Source organism: Mirounga leonina, unplaced genomic scaffold, assembly GCF_011800145.1.
Source record: "Mirounga leonina isolate KUSES-001 unplaced genomic scaffold, KU_Mleo_1.0 Mir_127, whole genome shotgun sequence".
In the NCBI taxonomy this organism is placed as follows: domain Eukaryota; kingdom Metazoa; phylum Chordata; class Mammalia; order Carnivora; family Phocidae; genus Mirounga; species Mirounga leonina.
In genome coordinates, this window is record NW_023270316.1 from 51,380,422 (window position 1) to 51,406,903 (window position 26,482).

The following is a 26,482-nucleotide window of genomic DNA, read 5'->3' on the forward strand; positions in this document are numbered from 1 at the left end:
TGGGGGGTCGCGGGATCTAGCCCCACATCAAGCTCCGTGCTGAGCATGGAGCCTACTTAAGATTCTCCCTCTCCCCTCCACTCTCTCTGTTTCTCTCAAATAAGTAAATAATTAATTAAAAATAAAAAACAGTCTCTTAACACAGCTGGTTCTTATCATGATCATTATCCCCACTCCCAGTTTCTGATTCAAGTAGGTGGTGGGTCCTGAGAATTTGCATTTCTAACAAGTTCTCAGGCGATGCTGCTGCAGCTGGTCTCAGGATGATACTTTTGAGAATTACTTTTCTACAGCACTAGACTAAGAGTCTGGAAACTTGTGTCCTGAGGGTCCCATTCTGCCTCTAATTGGCTATATACACCTCTATGACAGATCATTTCGATTTCTTTGGATCTCAGTTTTCTTCTGTAAAATGGAAGGGTAAGTACTACACCATATGAGCTGTAAGGGCTTCGAATAATCTCAGATGGAGTCCAACAATTTGCATTTCTAATAAATTCCCAGGTGGTGCTGATGCTGCTGGTTCAAAAGCCACACTTTAAGAATCAAGGTATTAAAGCTAACCACATGCCTGTTCTATGCAATTTCATTCCTAGGTATGTACACCCCCCAAAAAAGGAGTTCGTGTGTTCACCAAAATACCCACACAAAAAAATTCACAGTGGCTTTATTCATACTAGCTAATAACTGGAGACAAGCCAAAGTCCATTGTTAGAACTGTGCTCTATTTTTATACAATGAAATACTATACATCAATGAAAAAATACCACTTCACACAACATGGACATATCTCACATGAGAGTACCAAACTCAACTGGGTAACTAGTGCATTATTCTGTTTATAGGAAGTACAAGAACAAGCAAAACTGATGCTGACAGAGATACGAATGGGAGTTACCCAGAGGGTAAGCGGAATTATTGGCTGAGCAGCAGCATGAGGGAATTGCGAGGATGAAAGTGTTCTCTATCTTGATCTGGGGGCTATACATATATAAAACTACAACTTCAGTAATTGCAGACTTAAGATTTATAATATAGCATACATCAAAGGGATGGAAAGGGACAACAAAATGCATTACAATAACTTCCTTTAAAAGCAACTCATATAAACTGGATTTCCAAAAGTGGCACTGGGGCTAAGAGGACCATAACAAATGTAGATTCTGAAATTAGTAACTGTCTAGATGACATAATGAATTGTGAAGAAAGATGCTCAGTGCCTCCTGTAATACTATTCTAATACTGATCCCAGAAGCCTCATTAGGAAACATCATAGCACAAATGACCAACCAACCGTTTTATTTGAGGGCCTTCATATCTAGATCCAAAAAAACATACTCCAACTTAAAAAGCCCTATAGGACCTAGCCCCTGGTTTCCTTCCCACCTCCTCATCACTTATTCCTCCATCATCCCACTCTAGTTAAATGGGCCTTTTTGCTGCTCCCTGTACAAGCCAACCTCATTCCTACCTCAGGATCTTTGCAATGGCTCTTTTCCTGCCCAGAATGTTCTTTCCACAGAGCTCGCTCCCTCAGGTCTCTCCTCAAGTATCACTCCTTCAGAGAGACTCTACTACCCACGTGGCAAATTTCTTTTAAGGTCCTAGCTAGCAAAAAACTTCTCTTGCCTCAAATTGCTAACCTTACCTATATTACATTATAACAACCCAACAGGGTTTGGTTTCCTTCTTCCCTCCTGCTTCAAAGCAAAAAACCCCTGCAACCAACTGCATCATGTATCCTTAGCTTGGGCTCTCTTTATTATTTTAAATTATTTAATTCTTGCTCTTTTGACTTTTCTTTTCGGCTTTATAGTCTTTCACTTCACACAAAGGGCCTTGTAAGTCAGTTAAATACATAAACAAGACTTTACTCCATAGCAATCAGTGTCTTGCATAAAGCAACTGCAAATAGTTTTGATAAATAAAGGAATGAATAATGAACAGTAACAGGACTTCTGGAAATATTCAAAGACATACGGGAAAAGGTTTTTGTTTCCGTAGTCTGCACTTAGCACAACATCTGGTATGTAAGAATGGCAAAAACCGAATTAATTAAACATCATCAAGCCTAGATTTCACTTTTTCTTCTAGTCACACATACTATTAAAAAAAAAAAAAATTCCTTCCGGGCCAACTATGAATGTCAACTACACCCCCCAGAAGAGATAAAGTACTGCCAAGGAGCTAAAAGGATGCAGTAACGGTCTAGGAGTGGGAGGGGGCAAGAACACGGGTTTGGAGTAACTGGGCCACTGTGGAACCAAGGAGAGACGGAGGCTGTCAGTATTAGGGCCGATACATCATAAAAACAGCAACCCCGGTCCCAGGAAGGCAGAGCTGGGCAGAGTCGGGGTCCGTCGGGACCCGTCGTGGCCGCCTTCCCCAGAAAAGTGGAGGAAGCTGAGATTGGTTCTCTCACCTCTAACGCCGCCTGGGGGTCCTCCTCGATCAGAGCATCTGAGAAGCTCCGGAAAAACCTGCCAAGGAAAACAACGACATGCTCACTAACCAAGTGGGGGGTAGGTGCGAGGCGGAGATAAAAATAAATAGCAAGAATGAAAACACGCACTTCTGGGCTCTCGCAGGTTCTGCCGCAGCTGCCGCCATCCCTAAAAGTCGCTGTTGCCGTTAGAGCAGCTTCCTCCGAGGTTATGAGCTACACCGCCGCCGCCCAACGGGGAAACTTCTGGAGAAGCACCAACCGAGCTTCCGTCCTAAGTAGCCAACGAGCAGCCACGCAGCGTGTCGCGGGGCGGGGGAGGGGAGACGAAAAGCGTGCGCAGGGCCGGCTGGGACCGTGGAGGACTGAGTCTCCCGGCCGGCCCCAGTCCCGTGACCGGCGCTCTCAGTCCCCGCCCCTCGCAGCCATGGTTACGGAGGCGTCGGCTATTCACGCTTGCCCCTGTCTTCCGCTACGCCTCCGCACCCCAATAGAACCTTCTGCGGTAGTAGCTCCAAAGCACTTTTGTAGCATACTGTTATTCCATAGGAACATGGGGCGTTTGGGAGAGTTGGGACGTCTATTAATAACAAGGCACGTCGGGCTCCATTTTCATCACCGTTCACCACAGTTCTCATCATGGCTACCGGAGGCAGCCAAGCCTTTCGAGACCCGTGACGTCATTCGCCTATACGTGTTCTTTTCCGGAAGCATCGTGCCGACTTGCGCGTAGATCCCGTGATCTATGCGCCGGGAATCCTAACGGACTAGGACTCGCCGGAAATGGTTCTGCCTTTGCAGATGCTAGAGTGGAAGAAGCCTTTTGGTTCCGGTGCGGTTGTACTCGTCCATTACCCACAACTCCGCAGCCCCAGGCTTTTCTCGTATTTGGCTTCTCCGATTGAGAAGAAAACCTGTTACATCCGAAGGCACGGAAGGGAGGAAGGTGGCCCGAGGTTGTGTCAGTACTGTTTTACTTTTCCAACGTAGTCGGTCCTATTCTCCCTCACCGCCCTTTGACATATGAAGATCAGATAGAAGCTTCCAGCAAGTTCCATGGAGGAGGGAGTGGGAGTGAGTTTCTCAGTCAGTAGAGATTAACAAGTAAATGGACTTGAGTGTCTACTGCATCCAAAATCTAAACTACCTGGGATTCAAAGTTGTTAATATGCCCTCCAGAAATTTAAACTAATTGTTTCGCATGCCGAAGTGAAAGGGGAATGACCCTATATAAGGAATAAGGACGGATTCCTCAAAGGTGTGATACCTGAGCCTCAGCTTCAAAAACTAAACTAGTGAATGAAGGAAATGAAAAACACAATTTGGATAGCCTAGGACGCGTATTAGGAAAACAGTAATGTTAGTTCTAAAATTGGTGGAGCCAGAATTCAAGTTAGACGCTCACTGGAGAGGCAGGTGAAATGCCAGGTCATAAAGGGCTAGCCTGTGGTCTTCGGAGAAGCTTGGTTGTGATTCTCGTACCGGTGCTAGCCCATTACAGAATTTCTAATTTAAAAAGGCGGTAACAGTCAAATTTGCATTTTTGAAAGTATATTACTGTGTCTGTGCTATGGAACAACGATTAAAGGGAAAAGAGCAGTTGTTGGGAGACTGTTACAAGCCAAAGTGACTCTTAAGTAGGTCAGTGATTGTAGGGATGGACAGAAAGTTAACAGAAATATGTGAGGTAAAACTCGCTGGGTTTGCTGATCTTTCATGTTCAGTGGTTTTTGTGTCCTATTAGTAAGGCTTCATCAGCTCCAAGGTCATGAAGATATTCTTTGTGTTTTCTTCTAGATGCTTTATTAATTTAACTTTGACATCTACGTCTAGGATTTATCTCAATTTTTTGTGAAAGGGATCAAGGTTCATTTCCTCCCATATGGATATCCAGTTGACCCAGCCCTACTTATTAAAAAGACTATCGTTTGTCATTTCCCCCATCATATTTTTCTGGCACCTTTGTTGTAAAGTGGATGACCATACATAGGTGGGCCTGTTTCCAGGTTCTCATTCCATTGGTCTGTTTGTCTAACCTTGTACCAGTACCACACTGTCATAAATTAATGTAGCTTTATAATAAGCCTTGAAGTCCTAGAACTGTTCAAGGTTGCCTTAGCTATTCTAAGTCCTTTGTAATTTCCATTATTTTAGGCATCTTATAAAATTTATTTCCATTAATTTATAAATTTTGGAATAAGCTTGTCAACTTACAAAAAAAAAAACTCTGCTGGGGCGCCTGGGTGGCTCAGTTGGTTAAGCGACTGCCTTCGGCTCAGGTCATGATCCCGGAGTCCCTGGATCGAGTCCCGCATCGGGCTCCCTGCTCGGCAGGGAGTCTGCTTCTCCCTCTGACCCTCCCCCCTCTCATGCTCTCTCTCATTCTCTCTCTCAAATAAATAAATAAAATCTTTAAAAAAAAAAAAAAAACTCTGCTGGAATTTTATTTGGACTTTATTGGCTCTATGGATCTGTTTGGGGAAAACTGGCATCTTAATATTGAGTTCTCCAACCCATAAGTATCATTCATACACCTTCCATTTATTTAAATTGTCTTTAATTTCCTTCAGCAGTGTTTTGTAAATTGCAGTGTAGTGGTTTCACGTATCTTTCATTAGACTTATACTTGGGTATTTGGCTTTTTAGTACTATTTTAAATAACATTTAAAAAGTCTTATATTTTACTACTTTGCTGCTGATACATAGAAACAGTATTGATTTCTACATATTGACCTCATATTCAGCTTTCTTACCAAGTTCTCTTATTTCTAATACCTTGTAGTTTCTTTTAGAATTTCTATGATTACAATTTTGTCATCTGTTAATAAAGATGGTTTAATGTCCTGTGCAATGATTATACCTTTTATTTCTTTTTCTTGGTCTTTTTCTGGCTAGTATGTCTCATTTAGTGTTGACTAGAATAGTGATAATGGGCTTCTTAGCTATAACATCAGAGGGGAGAGCATTCAATAGCAAAAGCTTTTTTTGCCTTTATTGAAATGTTCGTATCTATTTTTTCTTTAATACGTTAAGTCAGTTACTTTGGTTGATGTTCAAATGTTATTTAAATGGCCAATATGCATATGAAAAGAAGTTCTACATCAATAGCTATATTAGGGACATTAAAATCATGCTTCAGTCCTAAACACTCACCAGAATTGTTTAAAAGGAATTCCAATACCAAGCCTTGGCAAAGTGGAGCACCTATAACTTATGTATATTGCTAGTAGGAGTATAAATTGGTGGAATTACCTTAGAAAACTTTCTAAGATTTTTTTTTTTAAGTAATCTCTACAGCCAAAGTGGGGCTTGAACTTAAAACCCGAAGATCAAGAGTCGCATGCTTCACTGACTGAGCCAGCCAGGCACCCCTAGAAAATTTTTTGACCGTATCTACTAAAGCTAGTCCCACATATACCCTATTATCCAATAATTCTACCATTGGGCATATCCCCAAGAGAAAAGAGTACTTATGTTTGTGTACAAGAATATTGATTACAGCATTATTCACAGTAGGAAAAACTGGAAATGTCCTTTGATAGGAGGAAAAAACTATAGAGCAATGATTTAAGAATGAACTACCAATACACACAACAATATGTATGAACCTCGCATACATAATGTTGAGTTAAAGAAGCCAGACAAGGTACATCCTGATCGGTTCCATTTATATGAAGATAAAGACTATTTTGAGGGATACCAGAAAGTGATCTAGTTGGGAAGAGCTGTGAGGGAAACTTCTTGGATGCAGGAAATGTCACACATCTTGATTTAGGTGGCAGTTACATCAATATATTCAGATGCAAAATTTTATTGAGTCATAAACAAGATTTGTGCCTTTCATGCCTCAATAAATAGGGAAAGATTTAAAACAAAATCAACAAACAATTTGAAATTTATGACATTTACAATTGCATCAAAAATATTAAATACTAAAAAATAAATCTGACAAAGAATGCAAAAAGTATATGAGAATTATGAAACTTTGCTGAGAGAAATTAACACTTAAACAAATGGTGAGGCATCTATGGAGACTCAATATTGTTAAAATGTCGGTTCTTCCAAAGTTGATCTATAGATTCAACATGATCCCAATCAAAACCCCAAAGGCTTTTTCTGTTTCAGAAGTTGACATACTGAGTCTGCAAATTCAAATGGAAATGCTAAGTTAGAATAGTCAAATCAACTTTGAAAAATAAATTTGGAGAGCTAACACTACCTGATTTCAGCACATCAACCTTGTGTACTGGCACAAAGATAGAAAAATTGATAGAACAGAATAGAGTCCATAAATACACCTGTACATACATAGACAACTAATTTTCAACAAAGGTCCAAAGGTAATTCAGGGTAGATAGTTGAAAGGATAGCTGGGGTGCCCGGGTGGCTCAGTCCATTAAGTGTCTGCCTTGGACTTAGGTCATAATCCTGGGGTCCTGGGATGGAGCCCAGCGTCAGCCTCCCTGCACACTGGGGACTCTGCTGCTCCCTCTCCCTCTGCTCCTCCCTCCACTCGTGCTTGCGTATGCGTGTGCTCTCTAATAAATAAATAAATCTTAAAAAAAATTAATTCAAAATGGATCATGGACCTAAATGTAAAACTTCAAAGTTTAAAATTTCTAGGGACGCCTCGGTGGCTCAGTCAGTTGAGCATCCAACTCTCGGTTTCTGCTCAGGTCATGGATCTTGGGGTTGTGAACTCAAGCCCTGTGCCAGGCTCTGCACTCAGCAGGGAGTCTGCTTGTGATTCTCTCCCTCTTCCTCTGCCCCTACCCCCCCTCACGTGTGCACTCTCTAAAATCCTAAAAAAAAAAACAAACAACTTTAAAACTCTAGAAGGAAGAAAATCTTAGTGACTGTGGATTAGGCAAAGATTTCTTAGATGTGACACTAAAAGCATGTTCCTTAAGAGGAAATTGATAAATTGGACTTTACCAAAATTAAAAGGTTTCTGCACTTTAAAAATAGTTGGGAATCATATAGCTGATAAAGAGCTTGCATCCAGAATATATAGAGTTCTCAAAACCCAGTAATAAAAAAACAACAGAATTTTTAACAGGCAAAAAATTTTAACAATCATTTCATCAAAGAAGATATGTGGATGTCACATAAACACATCAAAAGATGTTCAGAATCAGTGTCCTTAGAGAGATGTAAATTAAACCACAATGAGATACCACAACACATTAAAATGGCTAAAATGTTACGGGCACCTGGGGGGCTCAGTTGGTTAAGGGTCTGCTTTTGGCTGTGGTCATGATTCCAGGTTCCCGGTATCAAGCCCTACGTCGGGCTCCCTGCTCAGTGGGGAGTCTGCTTCTCTCTCTCCCCCTGCCCCTCCACCCTGCTCATGCTCTCTCTCTCTCTCGTTCACTCTCTCTCAAATAAAATCTTTTTTAAAAAAAAAATGGCTAAAATGTTAGGATGTAGAGCAACTGAAAAACTCATACTCTGCTGGTGGGAATGTAAAATGGCACAACCGTCATATGACCCAGACAGACCACTCCTAGGTATTACCAAAGAGATAAGAAAATGCATGTCCATATAAAGATTTGTACAGGCATATTCATAGCAGCTTTAATGGTAATAGCTGAAAATAGAAACAACCCAAATGTCCATCCACAGGTGAGTAGATAAACAAGCTGTAGTATATCTATGCAATGAAATATAAGTAATAAAAGGAATGATAAACTGGGGTGCCTGGGTGGCACGCTTGGTTGAGCATCTGACTCTTGGTTTCGGCTCAGGTCATGATCTCAGGGTCCTGAGATTAAGCCCCACATCAGGCTCTGCACTCAGCATGGAGTCTGCTTGAGATTCTCTCTCCCTCTCCCTCCACCCCTCCCACTCAGGTTCTCTCTCTCTCTCAAATAAATCTTAAAAAAAAAAAAAAAGGAATGATAAGTTGATGCACACCACAACATGGATAAATTTCAAAATAATTACACTAAGTAAAAGAAGCCAGACAAAAAATAGTATATACTCTATGATTCCATTTATAAAAATCCTAGAAAATGCAAACTAATATATAGTGGCAGAAGGCAGATCAGTGGTCAACAAGGGGGTGGAATAGGCCAAGAAGAGCGAGGAGCAACAGTAAGAAGGGAGTAGTTACAAAGAGGCACAAGGTAACTTTTAGGGTAATGTTCACCAAACCTGGGAAGGTTCACTATTTGATTATTGTGATGATGAGTTTATACTCTTTAAACATGTGCAGTTTATTGTAAGTCAATTACAGCTCCATAAAGCTATTTTTAAGGCAAGTTTGGCTCCATAGATAAGATTTGAGAGTCATCAGCATACAGATGGTAGTTAGCAACATGAGAAAACTAGTGTGAAAACGGGCAAGGAGAAAATGTAGTCAGGTATTTAGTAAATATCTAGTATGTACAGTTATAAATATTACACTAGGACCTGAAAGTACTAAAATTACTACAAGTTTGTCTCTTATATAGTGCTGGAATCACACTTATCAGCCGGCAATTATTATTGTCGTGTTGTATGTGCCCAAATGGGAGAAATTAAAAGGCTCTATGACAGCAGTGGGAAGCTTCTAAGAGCTCAGAGAAAGCTCTCAAGAGGAAGTAATGTCTAAGCTGAGGTTCAAAGAACAGGTAGAAGTTAGCCAAATAGAATGAGATAAACTGGGGGCACCTGGCTGGCTCAGTCAGAAGAGCATGTGACTCTTGATCTCGGGATCATGAATTTGAGCCCCACATTGGGTGTAGCGATTACTTAAATATTTTTTTTAAAAAAAGAATGAGATAAACTGTGCAAAGCAGAGTGACAGCAAATGCAGGGGTTTTGTTTTTTCCTAACCATGTCCCCTTCACCCACCCAACCACCAAATTGTGTAAATTCAAGCTCCACAAATCTGGCTTTTCCCTTACAGAAGACATAGGTCATTCTTTTGGGCAGCTCAGAGTCTCAGCCCCCTTATGTTTGGGGGGTTCCTTGAGTCTTAATGCCCACTGAGGCAGCCTCCTCTATAGAAGCTGAAAATGCCAAACTAGTTGAGAAGCTAAACTTTTGCTTTCTCAACATCCCTTGGAGTTCAAGTCCTGGCTGGACACTTGACCTAGGCTCTGCCCGGCACAAAAATTGGTAACTAGTTGACACAATGAATCAAGGAAGTACCCTGGTTAATTCTCTCTAGAGGCAGCAGCACCCCTATCAAGATCTAATTCCTAAGGCAGTAGAGACAGTAATACAAAGCTCAGTGTTCAGTACTTGACAACAGTGGCTACAATTTCCCTGCTAGACTAGTTGTGCAGTTTGTTCCTAGCTACATGACTCAGATGGATCTCGATTCTCTAGTCCTTGTGTCTATTCTATGAGCTATGCAATATTCTTCTAATAGAACTTCTTTTATGCTAAAAACCAGAATTCAATTCTGTTGCTAATGACCAACAACTCAAACTGACAGACAGTTTGGTATTTGGAAGTGGAATGATCCCCCACTGACCCTGGTTTGTGTAACTGGCCAGCTATGTCTAAGAGGCAGGATGGAAGGCACTGAGGACACAGCTCTTCTAGATGGGAATATGGTGACCCTGGGACAGGGCATCAAACTTACACCATCAAGAAATGCATTCTAAAGCTGGGGAACCCTGGAAAAAATCTTTTTCTGAGCGCTCATACTAGATGTGGCTGAGGAGGATAAGAAACCAGGGAGCACAGCTGATCTGAAAAAGAGGTCTGCACATCATCCCAAACATCCTAGTCATGAAACTGGATCAAGTAACTGGATGAGACTTTGGCTGATCTCTCTTTGGGAATGAAGTTTTATGTAGGCATGAGCACTTTTGAAAGTGTATGTAAAGGAAGGAGGATGTGTATGGGTGATAGTAAACTGCATCATTCCTCCCTTATTTCTTACTATGGAGCCCTAATTTTGTTTGGCTGTCCATCTCCCTAACACACAGCTAAGTCATTTATGGTAATCCTACTTCCTTGGCCAGCACTTTGTTTAGGAAGGGGTATATGACCAATCTAGCCAATAAGCTCTGAAGAGATGGCTGCTCAGGGTGTTCTGGGAAAGGTCTTCTTACTGATAAACAGAAACATAGAAGGAACTTGCAACTATGGCAAGGATCGAGTCCCCTATCGGGCTCCCTGCTCAGTGGGAAGCCTGCTTCTCCCTCTCCCACTCCCCCTGCTTGTGTTCCCTCTCTAGCTGTGTGTCTCTGTCAAATAAATAAATAAAATCTTTAAAAAAAAAAAAAAAGGAAAGAAAGGAAAAGAAGAAAAAGAAAAGAACAGTGATCATTGGATAAAATGTGGGGAACTCCAACCTTTGCAAAAGTCTCTGGAGCAATACTAAGAAATTATTATACGGCCAGAGGAGAATAGGAACAAGCTGGGCACAAAAGTGAAAGCAAGAGAGAATTTAAGAGTGAGTTATAAAAGGTTAAATACTAGAAAGGTCAAGGAAGATAAAGAAGGCTAGAAATTTGGCAATATGGAAATTAATTACTAGTGACCTTTTCAACAGTAACTTCAGGGTAATAGAGCAAATGCAATACTACAGAGGGTTAAAGAATGAATGGAAAATGAGGAAAGCGTCAGGTTTTTAGGTTAAGGACCGTGACAGTAACATCACAGATCCTTCCTTAATAAATACACGTTGAATCAATGATTTGATGTGCAAGGCCAGGTACCAACTGAGCGCTATGCTCCTGTTCAGTTCAGTACAATCAGATTATGTTAGGGGATGCATGGCTAGAGAGAGTTCTGGAGGAGAAAGAACTTTTCCATGACCCTCTTAGGGTCCTTCGCTGAGCCTAAAAATCAAACTGACAAAGACAGATTAAAGGAGGAAAGCATATTTATTTTAATATGTTTTACATGACATGGGAGATTTCATATGGAAATAAAGACTCAAAGAAATGCTTAAGCCTAAGTGTTTTTATACTAGGTTTGATAGAGTGGAAAGTCATCAAAAATGACAGGAAAAAAGGGTATGAGTGAAGGGTAGTGAACAGGGAAATTTAGCAAGGCCTATTCATTCAGTTTCTTCTTTGCTTCCCTCTGACTTCAGAGACAGAAATGCTCCCTCTAAAATCATGTTTTGGAAGAGTATTAACTGACATGAGAAAATGGGTAAGTGTACAGGGGTATCACACTGAGATTTTAATTTTCTTCTATTTTTGTTTCCATGTTTTCCAAGTTTAACAATTAACAGATCTATTTTCTAATTAGAAACCTTGGTTTTTAAAGTATGTTGGATATCACTGCTGAGAAAATCTTATGGTTTTCTAATTTTCAGAGCTTATGGCGATCCATCGTGTGCTGTCTGGAAGCCACCGTTTGGCCCAGCAGCAAGGAAAAAGGAGAGGATGACAAGTCTGCAATTATAACCTGACCAGTGGAGCTTGTTATACGAACATTTAGTAACACTGTAAACGCTAGCAACATTTTCTGTATATTTGTTCTTAAGAGACATTTGCTTGAAAACACAAACATTGAGGATTTTTACATGATTTATTTAATAATAAACCAATTAAAGATACAAAAACGTTTAGAGGATTCCAAAATTTAAATTTTTGTTTAAATACAAATTCACTCTGTAATATGAAAACATATAACATCAGACCTCTAAACATAATGATTTTTTTCATCTACAAAAATTTCTCCTCTGCTGTGCTAGAAAATTTGCAGAAAACAATTTTTCTTGTGAAATTAAATGTACATTATTTACAGTTGAAAAAGTAATCTAAAAGCTATTTCATTTCAGAGACTTAGATATATATGTATATTATCTTTGTATGCAACCCCCCACTCCCAATAAAAAATGATCCAAAATATAAAGCAATTATGCTTTTATAGAAACTGACTACTCAGCCAGATTAGCCCAAGGCTTGGTTGCTTTCTGGCCCCTTAAGAAAGAGCTCTGACTCTTTCAGAATGGCAGTATATCGTTTAGCAGTCGGCAACGTAAGTTTACTAATGGACCATGGTGCACAGTGGCCTGAAGAGTTAATGAACAAAGTATTTAGGAAGAATTCAGATTCAGAGCAGATCTTACAGGTAACAGAAGAATGAATTTTGTAGGGCCACGTATTTTTCTGTAATATGTTAGCTATATTTACATTAAGAAATATGTGATAATGTTTTAGTTGATTTAACTTTAAAATATAGGAGCTAGAAACTTCAAATTTAGAACCAGAAAGCAAACTGGAGATCATCAAGTCTAATCCAATGCACCCCCTCTTCCTTTTTTGAGAGAACTGAGGCCCAAAAAGATCCAGTGGCTTTGCCCAGTTATATAACCAAGCCAGCAGGAGAGCCACTCGTAGGCTGATGCTTTTGTACTCTCCTGCTTCTGAAGTAACGTTCAGCCGTATCATGGACATTTTCCAATTTTTCATGTTATTTTTTACATATTCATAGTTCCTTATACAGTGCAATCAACTAAAGTCAATCTAAGTGAAATCATAATTTTAACAAAGTAGAAAATAGGTGTCTTGCATCTGGAAGAGTCAAGACTTTCACTTACACAAATGGAATGAAAATAGTTCCTACATAAATTTCCTGTTGCCTTATATTGACGTACTGTATTTACAAAAGAATCAGAAAAGCTAATACCATGTAAAATTAAAAAAGAAACGTTAAAAATGCTTATGATATAGCAACTGAAAAAAAATCAGAAAAGAAGGTCTTCATAGTATAAAATGCCTGTTCCTTCACAATTGAATTCTGAAACATTTGGAGAACAAAGAGAAGCACTTGGGTTCCCTCCCTCATCCAACAAAGTCAACATTAACTCTAAATTAATATTTTTAACAATTAACTACAAAATTAGGAACATTTGTAGAATTTCTCTGAGAATCAATCAGACAGTCTGCAGACAACTGACAAGGTTCAATTAAAAACCAATCATCCATAATTCCTTTGGTATATTCATTAAAAAGAGTTGGGTTCCAGCAATTCATTTTGTTTCATAGCTACCTGAGAGACAAACCCGTTGGAATTGGATACCACCATCACATAAGGCTGCGGCTGCGGCTCAGTTTTCTCACTGTCTTCTTTCCAATTATCTTCAGCTTCCTTTTTCACCGCTTCCTGCGTAAGAGTTTTTGTTTCTTGAGCTTTGATAACTGAAGTGATGACGGTGCCAGGTGGGTGAGCAACGAGTTGTGAACTTCGAGGAGAAAAGGTCACCACGGGGGTCGCAGCACTGAAGGACGGAGATGAAGCCACGGTGACCGTGCCATTGCTGATGGACTGCACGTTGCTGGTAAGGACCTGCTGCACATGTGCAGGGCTCAGGACAATGGAAGGAGGGGAGCCCGGCTTTTGGGACTGCAGCATGACGTTTTCTTTCAGTACTGTCATGGGCTGTGATGACGGAATGGCTTGTAAAATAAATTTCTGAGACCCCGCACCTGAAGATGGATCTGTGCTGGCTATCACTGTTGTGATTGGCACAGTCTGGAGTGTTACTGTATGCAAATGCTGATTCCCAGGAGACACAACCACTGGAACTTGGGCAGGAGCCTGTATAGTCCTATTGAGATGACGAAATAACAGAAAATCAGCATATTCTAGAATTATTTGAAACTTTAACATTTGACAAGTTGTTTTGACAAAATAGAGGAGTCATACATTTGAAATGCTGCTTCCCATATCTTCGACACAGCAAAAACATCATACCAGACCCGGTCTCATAGGGAATGCCCGAAACAAAACTCTCAAGCTATTAACTCTGATACTATCTGATGGGGCGAAGAAAGTCTGTGCAAAGTGCCACATTAATGCATATAGGGAAGCAATTTTGTTTGAAAGGAGGAGGATATCAGAATGCTTGGCAAAGAAGTTAGGTATGAGCTGCTTGAAAGAAAATTGGGAATTTTAAAACAAATGTATTGGATTCACACTCATTATTTTTAATACTTGAAGGACAATGCTCATCCACAATTACCAAACTTTATAGGATTGTAATTGTTTTCAACCTCTTTTTCTATATATAGAAGAAAAATTCTCAATTAACAAATAAAAAAACACCTCAGTCTTAAATGTATATGTGACAGAACTATCAGAAGAAATTGTTTTTTTTTTTAGAAGAAATTTAATAGTTCACAGTTCATATCATATTACATAAAGTAAATCACAAATTTAATTCATGACGATTCTTTAGGCTGGCAGAGAGAGCAAAAAAAAAGGGCAAGCTTTGGCAAAATAAACAGAAGCATGTTTTAGCAGTTTTCTCAGCTCAAATAATCTTCACAAATTTTAGCCATAAAGCTACAATTTAACATAAAATCTTTTAATGTAAACCCAGTTTATGTAAGGTTGTTAATCCCAGTTATTGAAGAGATACATAAATGATACTGTGAGTCGATCCAATTTTAAAAGTTCACTGCTGTGAAAATTACAGTTATGGCCATTGTTAATATAAAATAAATGCAGCTGAAAAAACTCAGCATCTAGATCTCAACTGTATTTCCTCTGAATTCTGTAAAGCTATTTTACAAAAAAAATAGATGATTCCTACTTCAAATGATTAACAGCTAGATTGGCCCCCATAATCTGAATGTTAATCACTGCACATAGATTATTATAGGCAAATTTTAGTAAGTTATAGTTATGTGGCCTGTCACATATGTGAGAAGTGAAACTCTGGAGAAAAGAAATGGGCTAAGTGCAAATATGAAAGAAAATTCAGTGCAACTTAAGAGAAACTCAAAGCAAGTGGAAAGACACAGGATGACCAGAGCCTACCCATTATGATAGGATTCTGATTTCCAAGTTCAGATTCCAACCAAGTTGTCACTGTGAGGATCAGTCTAGAGCAGGATATTAGCAGCTCTTTTGAAGGACAGAGCTAGAAAAGAGTACGAGTTGGGTAATGAAGATTTTTAATAGGTGGGCAGGGGATGACTAGAAATAAAGGCCAGATTTACTGATACTATTGGTCAAGCAAGGAAGAGTTGGAAGAATACAGAATAACTTTGGGAGTCAGGCAGCTTTTCCAAAATATACTGTGCCTCCTTTCTCCCCTCTGCCGACCTGAATCAGGATATCTTGGGTGGAATCTGAGCCTGGGTATGGTACCTGACCCAGCAGCCAGAGATCATTTCTTAAATAAAGGGCTTCCCATGACAAGAGTTCCTGTACATGTATATACAGATAAAACAGTACACAGGGTATATAGTAAGCACACAGATTGTATCTAGGAATATGTACAGTCTTGCCACCCGGTAAGTGCCATTACCCCCATTTTATACATAAAGAATTAATGCACAAAGAGGGTGAACAGCTAGCATAAGGTGACCAGTTAGGTAAGAAAAGAGGCCATCTGACTGCAAGGCCTCTGCTTAAACATTACAACACACTGCCACTTCTTCAGTCCTAAATAACTTCAGCTGAAGATGAATATTATCTATTATATCTTTAAACTGTGGGCAATTACCAACCTTTAATATACAACTCCACCGTCCTCTTTTCCTCCCCCAGGTGTGGCACAAGCAATAATGTACTTGGAAATTTTCCATATTGCTAATCAGGGCTACCACTAGACTTTCAATGCTTTTGTTCAAGCCAGAAAAGACCTCCTTTTCTCAAAACACCTGACTGCCATCTGCCAGAAAATACATATACTCATCTATAATATCTACAATGTAAATATACTGGCTTATTTGAACATATTCTAAAATAATTTTCGCTAATAAAAAATTCAGAGATTAAAGGTAAAATATTATGCAGCCTTTTCCCAACCACAGAAATTTTAAATTATTTTTGTCTTAGTTAATGATTAAACAGTCAGTTGTGTCTGGTGATGTTATATAACAAAGGTTATAGTATAGTTAACTACTTTATAAAAATTTCCTAAGCTGCTTGTAACCAGTGGTGTAATACTGGAAATTTAAAATACCTCAAACTGGGGCGCCTGGGTGGCTCAGTTGGTTAAGCGACTGCCTTCGGCTCAGGTCATGATCCTGGAGTCCCAGGATCGAGCCCCGCATTAAGCCCCGCATCAAGCCCCGCATCGAGCCCCGCATCGGGCTCCCTGCTCAACAGGGAGTCTGCTTCTCCTTCTGACTCTCCCTCCTCTCATGCTCTCTCTTTCTATCTCATTCTCTCTCTCAAATAAATAAATAAAATCTTTTAAAAAATAAAAAATAAAAAAAATACCTCAAAACTTTCTGAGACTAAAAAAGATATACACTATAACATTTAGTTTTTACTGCATATCTACTCAGATGTCAAGAATGTTATTTAACTGTTACAATCACCTGTAAAGTTAAGTATTATCTTTATTTTACAGATGAGGAAACAGACTCAGAATAGTTAGTTAACCCAATTCAATGTTACATCTAATAACTGACAAGGTTGGATGGCTGGAAGGTTATGCCTACATTCTTCCTACTCCATTACTTTGCTTTTAAGATAACATTATACATTTTTAGAGGCTAATTTTCTCAAAAGACCCTAAGACAAACTATTAGTGCCTGAGTAAATATTGTAGAGAAAGAAGTTATGCTAGGTAGGTATATGGACTTGCAAGTCTACCAAGGGACAATTTTAGGAAAAAAATTGACCAGAGGCTTACAATTTCATTATAGTTGTTTCTTTAAATAACATGAAGCCAGAGTCAAAATCAAAATTTGTAAAAACTGAGCACATATACCATAAATCAATTAAGAAAAGCTTAATAGATTTCCACATAGACACATGCAATTATGTGAGAATAAAAGGAGGAGCAAAGGAAAAATTGAGAAAAGAAAAAACATATTGCTACTTCATTGTAAAATAACTGGTAATTCATGAGAGTTAAGTGAATCAGCAGGCAGGGCAGCAAATCATTAAGCTCACTGCTTTGGACTAAACTGCTTGCATTAAAACACTGTCTCCACCACTTACTAGATGTGACCAGGCTCCTTGGCCTCTCCTTGCCTTGGTTTCCTCATCTGTAAAATAGGAATAATATTACCTATATCTCATTGATCTGTGAGGATATTAGACATTAATATATGGAAAAGTGTATGAAATACAGAGAGTGCTTTGAAAGTGTCAGTTCTTGTTGTTACATTAATAATCTAATTTTAAGTCATATATATTCCATCTTCTCTTAGCTACAGAAAAAAAATCTTTAAACGGTCTTTGATTTTATTAATAAGTAGTTATAAAGATAAGAAATATATAGCCAAAATACTGTTACTTTTTTTTTTTAAAGATTTTATTTATTTATTTGAGAGAGAGAATGAGATAGAGAGAGCATGAGAGGGGGAAGGGTCAGAGGGAGAAGCAGACTCCCCGCTAAGCAGGGAGCCCGATGTGGGACTCGATCCCGGGTCTCCAGGATCATGACCTAAGCCTAAGGCAGTCGCTTAACCAACTGAGCCACCCAGGCGCCCAGTACTGTTACTTTTCTTAAGAGTGATAATATGGTTACTTAGGGTAATCTCTCTATTCTTAAGAGCTGTATGTTGAAATGTTTAGGAGTGAAATGTCATAAGGATGTCAACTTACTTGACAAATAGCCAAACAGAAAAAAGGCTACAAATAAATATAGAGCAAAAACAAATAAGGCAAAACACTATCAACTGTGAATCCAGGAGCATGTAAATAGGTGTTCACTGTACTATTTCAATCTGCTGATATTTTGAAAATTTTCATAATGAAAAATTGGGGTAATTATAAAAAATCCAAAAAAATAAATTGCTAAGCAAGTAATGAAAAATGATTCTGGTAATGCATTAAAATTTCAGAGTAATATGTACAATTTGCTTGAAATTTATTTAACACTTTTTCTTTCTTTCTATATAATGGAAGGGAATACCAGCAAAACCCGAGTCATTATATTCAGCAGCTGTTAGTCTTCAAAGAGTATTATTATTCATTAACTTTGGCCTTTCCACATCTAATAATTTCAGGGAATAAAACGCATTCCATAAAAGGTTTAACTGCTTTAAAATAAGTAGGATTTTTGGGAGATACAAATAAAAGGTACAGCCAAAAAGAGAATTTTTTTAAAAGCCAAAGGAATGATAACGAATGTGTGTATATACATACACATAAATATAAAATGATTTTTTCAAGTTTTGAAATTAAATTTTGTTATTTCATTATATAAGCAGTCCACTTAGAGAACTCATTGCTCTGAGAGGAGATACAGAATGAATATATAAACTACTTCAAAATAAGTTCTATAAATCTGAAGGGATGTTACGTGTCAGACACTAGGTTAAAGTGGTAGGAGAAGGACAATGAATAAAATGTGGCTCCTACAGATTTAAACATACAGGAGGAGATGAGCATGAAAGTCAACCTCAACACCTGGCTCATTGACCAGACTGCGGTGCACCCAAGCAGTAAGCCTGAGCTAGAAGGCAAGGAAGGAATCATGAGCAGAGTGAGGGCTGGTGTGGAAGCTCCAGAAATTTGACTGCACTCTGTGTGCAACACAGATTTAACGACAGCTGCAAGAAGGTAATGTAGCAAAGCTGTTACTAGGAGTCTTACATAGGGTGGACCAAAGAGAAAAAAATAATAGAGGCAGGAAGCAGGCACAGAATAATCCAGAATAATCAGGGACCTTGGAAATGAAAATTCTGAAAAGTACACCAAAAGACAGTTTGCAAATCAGGGATAGGGAATGTATTATAGTGTTTTAATATCTGGCACTGAGTATCATTCAGAAGTTGACATTCAGAGTAATACTGCGTCCAATACAGTATCACAATTGAATACCTTTCAGAGCTAGAGGTATGTGGGGTTTTTTATGGGGGGGGGGCTGGGTATTTGTTTTTATTCTCAAGGTATAAAAAGCAAATTGATTACAGATGCTAAAAAATAACTGAATCACTCCAAGAAGGGGATCCTAGTGATTAGCTGTGGCCATGTACTGTTTCCTATCAACACAAATACACACAATGATAAGATGACAAAGAGCCTAGAAACCACTGAGAGGAATCACATCCAATGAGATACTCAGTCATCACACACAACCAATAATTGACCTAGAGGAAAATAAAATATTAAAAGACAAATAGATAAGTACTCCTTTAATAACAGTTAAAGATTTATCATTCCTAATTAAAATGGGGAAAATGTAATCTTTATACTCATTGCAAGTCAATTTTCATGATGCCAAAAGTTTATATGGGCCATACAAGGAAGACTGGAATTTCTAACTCTGCCTTGATTCTGGGTAATGTTTCTTACTTCAAGATCAACTCAACAAAAATCCAGCATTTATATTTTCGAATATACGAATGTAAGACTGAAGTCACCTAATGAAAGCAATCAAAGAATCATTTTTAATGGATTTGGAAGGGTTCTTATATTTTATTATAATTCATATTCTGGAAACTCATGATAGTAGAAAAAGAAAAAAAAAAAACACTGCAAACGTCCATCTAATTTTCTGCCTTCCTCCTTTTCCTCCATTCTATATCAGCAAGACCAGTCCCAAATTCTGCAAAAGACCAGTCTAAAGCTGATAAGGTTTCCTTGGCCAATTTGTTGTTTCATATCTTCCCTGGGGCTATGAGGCAAATTTGATTTGATTGCTAAAAAACTATTCCTCCAATTTCTGCCACTCTAAAAGCCTGAAAAAGTGGACCTTAGATTCTTGGCCTCCCTACCTCTTTGGACTTTAGAACTGTTCCGTTGATAGGATCTTCCCAAGGAATAATGTTATTTCTTGGAACTCACTACATTCCAGAAGGTCACAATATGTCAATTTATGTGGAATTTTTACAGCTTCTGACTTTGGAAAAAAGATCTGAAACCATTCGCTGTATTTTCTAATATGTGGATCCCTTCTTGTATGGATCAATCGAATTATACAAAGGTAGAGTGGATAAGCTTTAAATGGATAGAACAACATCAGGTAATGACAAAGTTAAAAATAAGGAATCACTGATACAATCAGCTGCTGAAAACAATCTGCTGAACAAGATCTCTGGCTTAAAAATCAATGTAATTTTTATTTTCACTTCTGAATCCTGACCCAGAGTCATCAACGAGTAATGACTCTGGTCAGAAACATCACATAATGATACACACTGATAAGTTTAGTTTTCTCACCTAATACTCTGAACAGAAGAATGTAATGTTTCGTCCTGCACGCTACTGGTTACGCCTGCTTCTCCTTCTGGGACAGCTTGTACTGGCTGTACGACATGAATAGTCCGGAAGAGCTGGGTGGGGTATGGAGACTGTGTAGGCTGCACTGTCCTCAGGACTTCGGACGGCTGTGCGACTTCCACAGGATCTTTGGGTTTTGTAGCTTTAGAATTCCCTGGTTTGAGAACTGTAGTGGCTCCTCCTTTCATCCCTGGACTTGAAGATACTCTCGACCTGCTTGCTTGGTTTCTACTTGAAGTGGTTGTTGAAGCCAGTGATGGATCTGAAGACTCTATGCTGGAACCTGGATCCTCATCATCTATATAAATAAGATCTTTTGGCATTTCCTTAAACTGATACACCAAGCGTTGACCTTCTACTTTTGCCAGAATACCCCTTTGGTAATAGTACCTATTCAAAGCAGACAATTTTATCAATATTTTATTCAGTTAAACATAAATTAAAATTATGTTCAACAAAATTGAAGTTCTTTAATCATAAACCAAAGTTTAAAGTTGGCAACAAGTGGGAGAAGAATTTCAATGAAGGGCAGTTATTTTGTATAAAATGGTATAATTAAACACATTATTTTCTAAATAAATGTAAAACACACATACTCACAGCTAAAGAAAAATCCTTATTATCAACTAAACCTAAAACCAATTCTGATGAGGGGATTGTTGATAAAATACGTGGATTATCCTAGTCATTCACTTTTCTTCCTTCATCTCCCCTTCTTCCAACTTGCTGGAATAATCAAATCCACTATAAACCTCAAGAGTTTATTTCCCTTCCAGAGTTTATTATAATGTCCTTACCAGTTTAAATTTGATTCAGTAAATCTGATTCAGTTTTCCATATAAAATTTAATGATGTACAAATAGAAGTGACTCAAAATTTTGTCACTGATTTTAATTAGATCAAGAATCTAAAAAGTGTGAGTTAAAAAAACAAACACAAACTGTAACTAAATAGTTCTGGTTTAAGAAGGTTATCAAGTTATCAGATGACTGCTACTTCTAATAACTCTTTCTCAAACAGATGCATAACTCGAAGAATAACCTGGATCACAGAAAAACACACTAAAAGTGAGCTTAGGAATAAAATGATAACCTGCCTAGTTCAAAATGTACACAATGCCTAATATTATTCTTGAAGCATTTATTCCAACATAATACAGATCATACCTGAGATTTACATTTAAAAAATGCACCCTCTTTTTAAGGGTGCATTAAGGGGTAATGCATTACCCCTACATGTTAATTTTGTGCTGAATTCGAGTTTAAAAGCTCAAAACATAGGAGCCCTTGGTCAATTTATAACTCCTGATGAGAGTTTACATTTTCTAATCCCTTTACAAGTAAAATATCTGTTGTTTGCATGAACATTTTTTTTTGAAGAAAAACATTTTCCCAGATCAGAATAGGACTTCAATTTAAATACGTACTGATTTCTAGAAGTAGCGTGGTTTAGCACTTCGATAATAAAATTCATCATTTTTGTAATCCTCTACCTTTTTAGAAGTTACCTAACTTTTTAGTATTTAGGAAACAATATTCTTAACACAATGAACTACAAAAACTTCATGTACCTGAGAGCTCTTCCCATGGTCTCGTAATTCATGTCAGGCTTGTTTTTGTGCTTCCCCCACAACCTGGATACTGCTTTAGAATCTACCAGTTTAAAAATGCCTTTTTCTCGCTGGGTCCATTTGATATATTTAGGACAAGTAGCTTTGTCCTGGAGCAGTGCCAGTAAAAACTCCCAGAGATAAATTGTGTTTCCTAAAACAAAAGCAATTTGACCAAAATTTCATTGGAAAAGAGAAAAATTAAACACAACTCAAAGCCTTGTAAGTTCCCTCTATAGTTATACAAAAATATTACATAATTTGGTTAGCACTGGCGATAATTTTTAGGGTCTAATATAGGTCTTTTTTTTTTTTTTTTTAAAGATTTTATTTATTTATTTGAGAGAGAGAGAATGTGAGAGCACATGAGAGGGGGGAGGGTCAGAGGGAGAAGCAGACTCCCCACCGAGCAGGGAGCCTGATACGGGACTCGATCCAGGGACTCCAAGATCATGACCTGAGCCGAAGGCAGTCACTTAACCAACTGAGCCACCCAGGCGCCCTAATATAGGTCTTTTTATTCATCCCATATGAGATGTCTGGACAGAGTGATATTGGCAATTAGATTTACGATGACTTGAAAATAAAGCATTTTGAGATGATGAAGCACTCTTCCTACCTCTTCCAGAACCGTTACATAAAAGAGCCAGTGAACAAATGTTGTACGAAACCTCTCAATAGTTGTTCTCTTTATAGCAGAGCCAGTAGCTCGGCCTTAACATTCTTCTTCAAATTCGGGCAGCGGTTATGAAAACAGCGGAACTCCAAAACAATGTTATAGTGTCTGCAAACTGAAAAGCTAACCTGGCTGAACTCTTCCAAAAGGCCCAATATTAAAGGATGGATTATTTTGACAGGTACATAAGAAAAATCTCTTAAATGGGTTTCCTGGGCTCCATTATTACCAGTCTCTTTACAGAAAGTGCCAACTGTACCTTATAACCATTTGGCAGCAAGAAGATCCATTTCAGTAAGTCGAGAGAGCTGGTAGATTTTACTTATGATATGTAGATATTTTAAAGCAATCTAAATGTTATTTGACCTGTAAGTATTGTAAGGAAATTATCGTACTTACCCTTACCATCTTTGTTTTTCTTCTTCACAGATATGTTTGGCGTAGTGGCCGGGGAATCTGGTCGTGGAGGTTTTGTTTTTCTCCCTGAAAACAGAACAGCTCTGCATAAGGATTTGCCATCAAAAGTGAGAGAAATGGACAATTTAGCTGTTTATAAATGCTATTTGGTCATTTATCCTAAATTTCAAATGCCAAATACTTTATACACATACACAATATCACACATACTGGTTTCCTAAAATACTATTTACTCAAAAGGAAAAGAACTTCAGTAAAAATTTATCGTTAATGTAGGTTAGATCACAAACATTTTTACGTAGGAAATGACACATCCACTCATTTATAAAAATGAGGTTAAGTTTAAAACATTGTGAGGTAACAAAACTGACAGTGCTTTCTTAAAATTTGGGGGGTTATTCTTGATGTTGGTAGACTTGGGCTCAAAAAATAAGCCATATAGGTTTATCTGTTGGTTAGATTAACTTTTTACAGTAGGAGAAATCAATTTTTAGTTTTTCTCCCATCTGCATACAGGTAGCTCTCTAATACTGGAAACTTCCCAAAACTCTAGAAATACAAAAATGCATGAGGCAAAATTTTGGTGAACTACATAGTCAGTTTTTATTTTCCCATGTATTTTGAAAACTCTCATTTTCTGGACTTCTTTTAATTCACAGCAAAACAAACTTTATAGTTATGTATCATTCAATCTCTAAGTCCACTTCAACAGTGCTAACTGTAGTTTGTGCAGCCTTAGGTTGGGTGAACCAACTATTCTAAAGCTTTGTGATCTTCTTTTGCCATTTATTTAGAAGCACAACTTGATGGCAATTTTGCCTAGGATTTATGTTGAGATGATCTTGCTATCTGAACAGACTACCGTTCTGTACATGAAAGAAATGAAAATTAAGTATAAACGGATACCTTAGTATATTTTACCCCATCATTCTTTTTTTTTTTTTTTAACTAAGTAATCTCTATGCCCAATGTGGGGCTCAAACTCAAGACCCAAGATCAAGAGTCTCATGTTCTACCACCTGAGCCGGCCAGGTGCCCCTTTATCCCAATGTTCTTGAGGCTGACTCTAGCTGGTCTAGATCACAAGGGTGAATTCTGGGTTAGGATAACATAAGGCAATAACTTAGAAGAACAGAATTCTAGAGCTAAAGTCACAAGGTTAGTAACAACACATCCCCAAACCGAATAGGAAAACCTTTCTGAAGTTAGGGTGAATAAGAATCAGGGAGAAGCGGATCAAAAGGTCTCTCTTCAGGCCCCTCTTAATGTATAAATATGGAACCCAGGCAGCCAGGTACTTCACTTCCATCACTGCAGACATCTGCAGAGAACCATTCATGAGGCAGATACTTCTGGGTGACAAATATTAGGAGCAAAGACTTCCGTTAGCTCCTATCCCTCCTACCATCTTATTTTATGCCTTCTATTTACCTACTTTTCCTGAAAGATAACATCATTTTCTTCTTCACACTGTTTTCACCACTAGTTTTAGTCAAGAAAGAGACAGTTGGTAAACCTACCTAATATCCATCCTTTCTATCATCTTCCTTACCATTCAAGGTGGATGGCTTTATGTGAGTTCTATGTGAGTTGGGTACAGGATTTTTGACTGACAGTTCTTCTCAATACTTTGAAGATACCCAACTTTCAGCCTCTACTGGGAGTTTCTAAGCTGCCAATCTAAAAATCAATCCTCTTCAAGTAATGTAGTTTCTCCCTGGTTTGTTAGTTTCATCTTTTTTTTTTTTTTGGTGGGGGCTGGGGGGGCGGTGTTTTGCATTTTTACTATAATGTATTTAGGCTTAGATTTCTTTGATAGTTATAGTACTCAGGATTCACCATGCTGAGATTTATGTCACTTTGGAAAACTCTCAGTCATTATCTTGGAATACTGCCTCTTCCTCGCTCTACATATTCTCTTTCTGGAGCTTTGATTAAACATGCAGACCTTTTCATTCAATCCTCACATCTCAAACTCTTTCATATTTTTTATTCTATATCAGGTCTATATTGGAGCTCACTAATTCTCTTTTAAACAGTGACTAATCTGCTGTTTAGCCCATATGTTATGTGTTCTGTTTGGTTCCTTATCACATCAGTCTTCCACTATTAAGTAGGATGTTAGTCCTTCACTTTAAAAATAGCTTTACTGGGCACCTGGGTGGCTCATCGGTTAAGCCACTGCCTTCGGCTCAGGTCATGATCCCAGGGTCCTGGAATTGAGTCCCACGTCAGGCTCCCTGCTCTGCGGGGAACCTGCTTCTCCCTCTCCCACTCCCCCTGCTTGTGTTCCCTCTCTCGCTGTGTCTCTCTCTGTCAAATAAATAAATAAAATCTTTAAAAATAAATAAATAAAAATAGCTTTACTCAAGTATAACATACAATGAAACTGCATATTTTAAAATCTGTAACTTGATATCTTCCAACATAAGTACTGACCTGTGAAACCATCACTATGTTCAAAATAGTGAATGTATTCTTCACCCCCAAAAGTATTTTGTACCCCTCTGTAATCATTATACCTTTCCCACTCTGCCTGATCCAAAGGTAGCCAACTACTTACAGACTTTCTGCCATTATAGTTTGCAGTTTCCACAATTTTATATGAAGAGAAACATATATTACATATATATATATATATAATATGTTAAGTCTGGCTTCTTTCCTTTAGCATAATTATGTTGAGATTCATCCATTTTTGTTGTATATATCAACAGTACATTCTACTTTACTGCTGAGTGGTATTTCCTTGGATAGATATACCACAAAGTTGTTTATCCAGTCAGCAGTTGATAGACATTTGGGTTGTTTCAAGTTTTGGGTTATTGCAAATAAAACTAAAAACATTCATTCATGCAGATGTTTTTCTATAAATGTATGACTTCATCTCTTTTGGGTAAATACTGAGTAGAAGAATGGCTGGGTCCCAAGTTAAGTATGCATTAAATGTTTTAAGGAACTGTCAAACTGTTTAAAAAAAAAAACTTTTCTCCATGCAGTAAGGTGGGGTCATCATAGGGCTCACCTCATTTGTTTCCTGTTTCTCAGGATCACTTGCTTTTGTTGACTGATGTCTTATTTCAGACATTTTGTCTGTATTTTTAGTTGTTTTTTTTGTTTTTTTGTTTTTTTAAAGATTTTATTTATTTGACAGAGAGAGAGAGAGAGACAGCGAGAGCAGGAACACAAGCAGGGGGAGTGGGAGAGAGAGGAGCAGACTTCCCGCTGAGGAGGGAATAAA

At 38.2% G+C, this 26,482-nt stretch overlaps 2 protein-coding genes across 10 annotated transcripts in view; both read right to left on the reverse strand.

Annotated features, from left to right (window-relative positions):
* SUGT1 (SGT1 homolog, MIS12 kinetochore complex assembly cochaperone) overlaps positions 1-2,770 on the reverse strand; it is a 38,886-nt gene extending 36,116 nt beyond the window's left edge. Inside the window, exons 1-2 of the mRNA XM_035003268.1 lie at positions 2,573-2,770; positions 2,423-2,480 (exon numbers count right to left, since the gene is read on the reverse strand). Of these exons, the coding sequence (XP_034859159.1) occupies positions 2,423-2,480; positions 2,573-2,610 (96 nt within the window). The 5' untranslated portion in view covers positions 2,611-2,770. The remainder of the gene's footprint in view (positions 1-2,422; positions 2,481-2,572) is intronic.
* Positions 2,771-11,298: 8,528 nt separating this feature from the next.
* The window catches only part of ELF1 (E74 like ETS transcription factor 1), a 107,554-nt gene continuing 92,370 nt past the window's right edge, over positions 11,299-26,482 (reverse strand). For 8 of the 9 annotated variants that reach the window (XM_035003272.1, XM_035003273.1, XM_035003276.1 and 5 more), the window contains 4 exons: positions 23,224-23,307; positions 22,110-22,302; positions 20,480-20,929; positions 13,349-13,952 (listed from right to left, as the gene is read on the reverse strand). In XM_035003272.1, the coding sequence (XP_034859163.1) occupies positions 13,349-13,952; positions 20,480-20,929; positions 22,110-22,302; positions 23,224-23,307 (1,331 nt within the window). Of the gene's footprint in view, positions 13,953-20,479; positions 20,930-22,109; positions 22,303-23,223; positions 23,308-26,482 lie in introns of all 9 variants that reach the window. The other variant, XM_035003275.1, reaches the window with a different exon arrangement.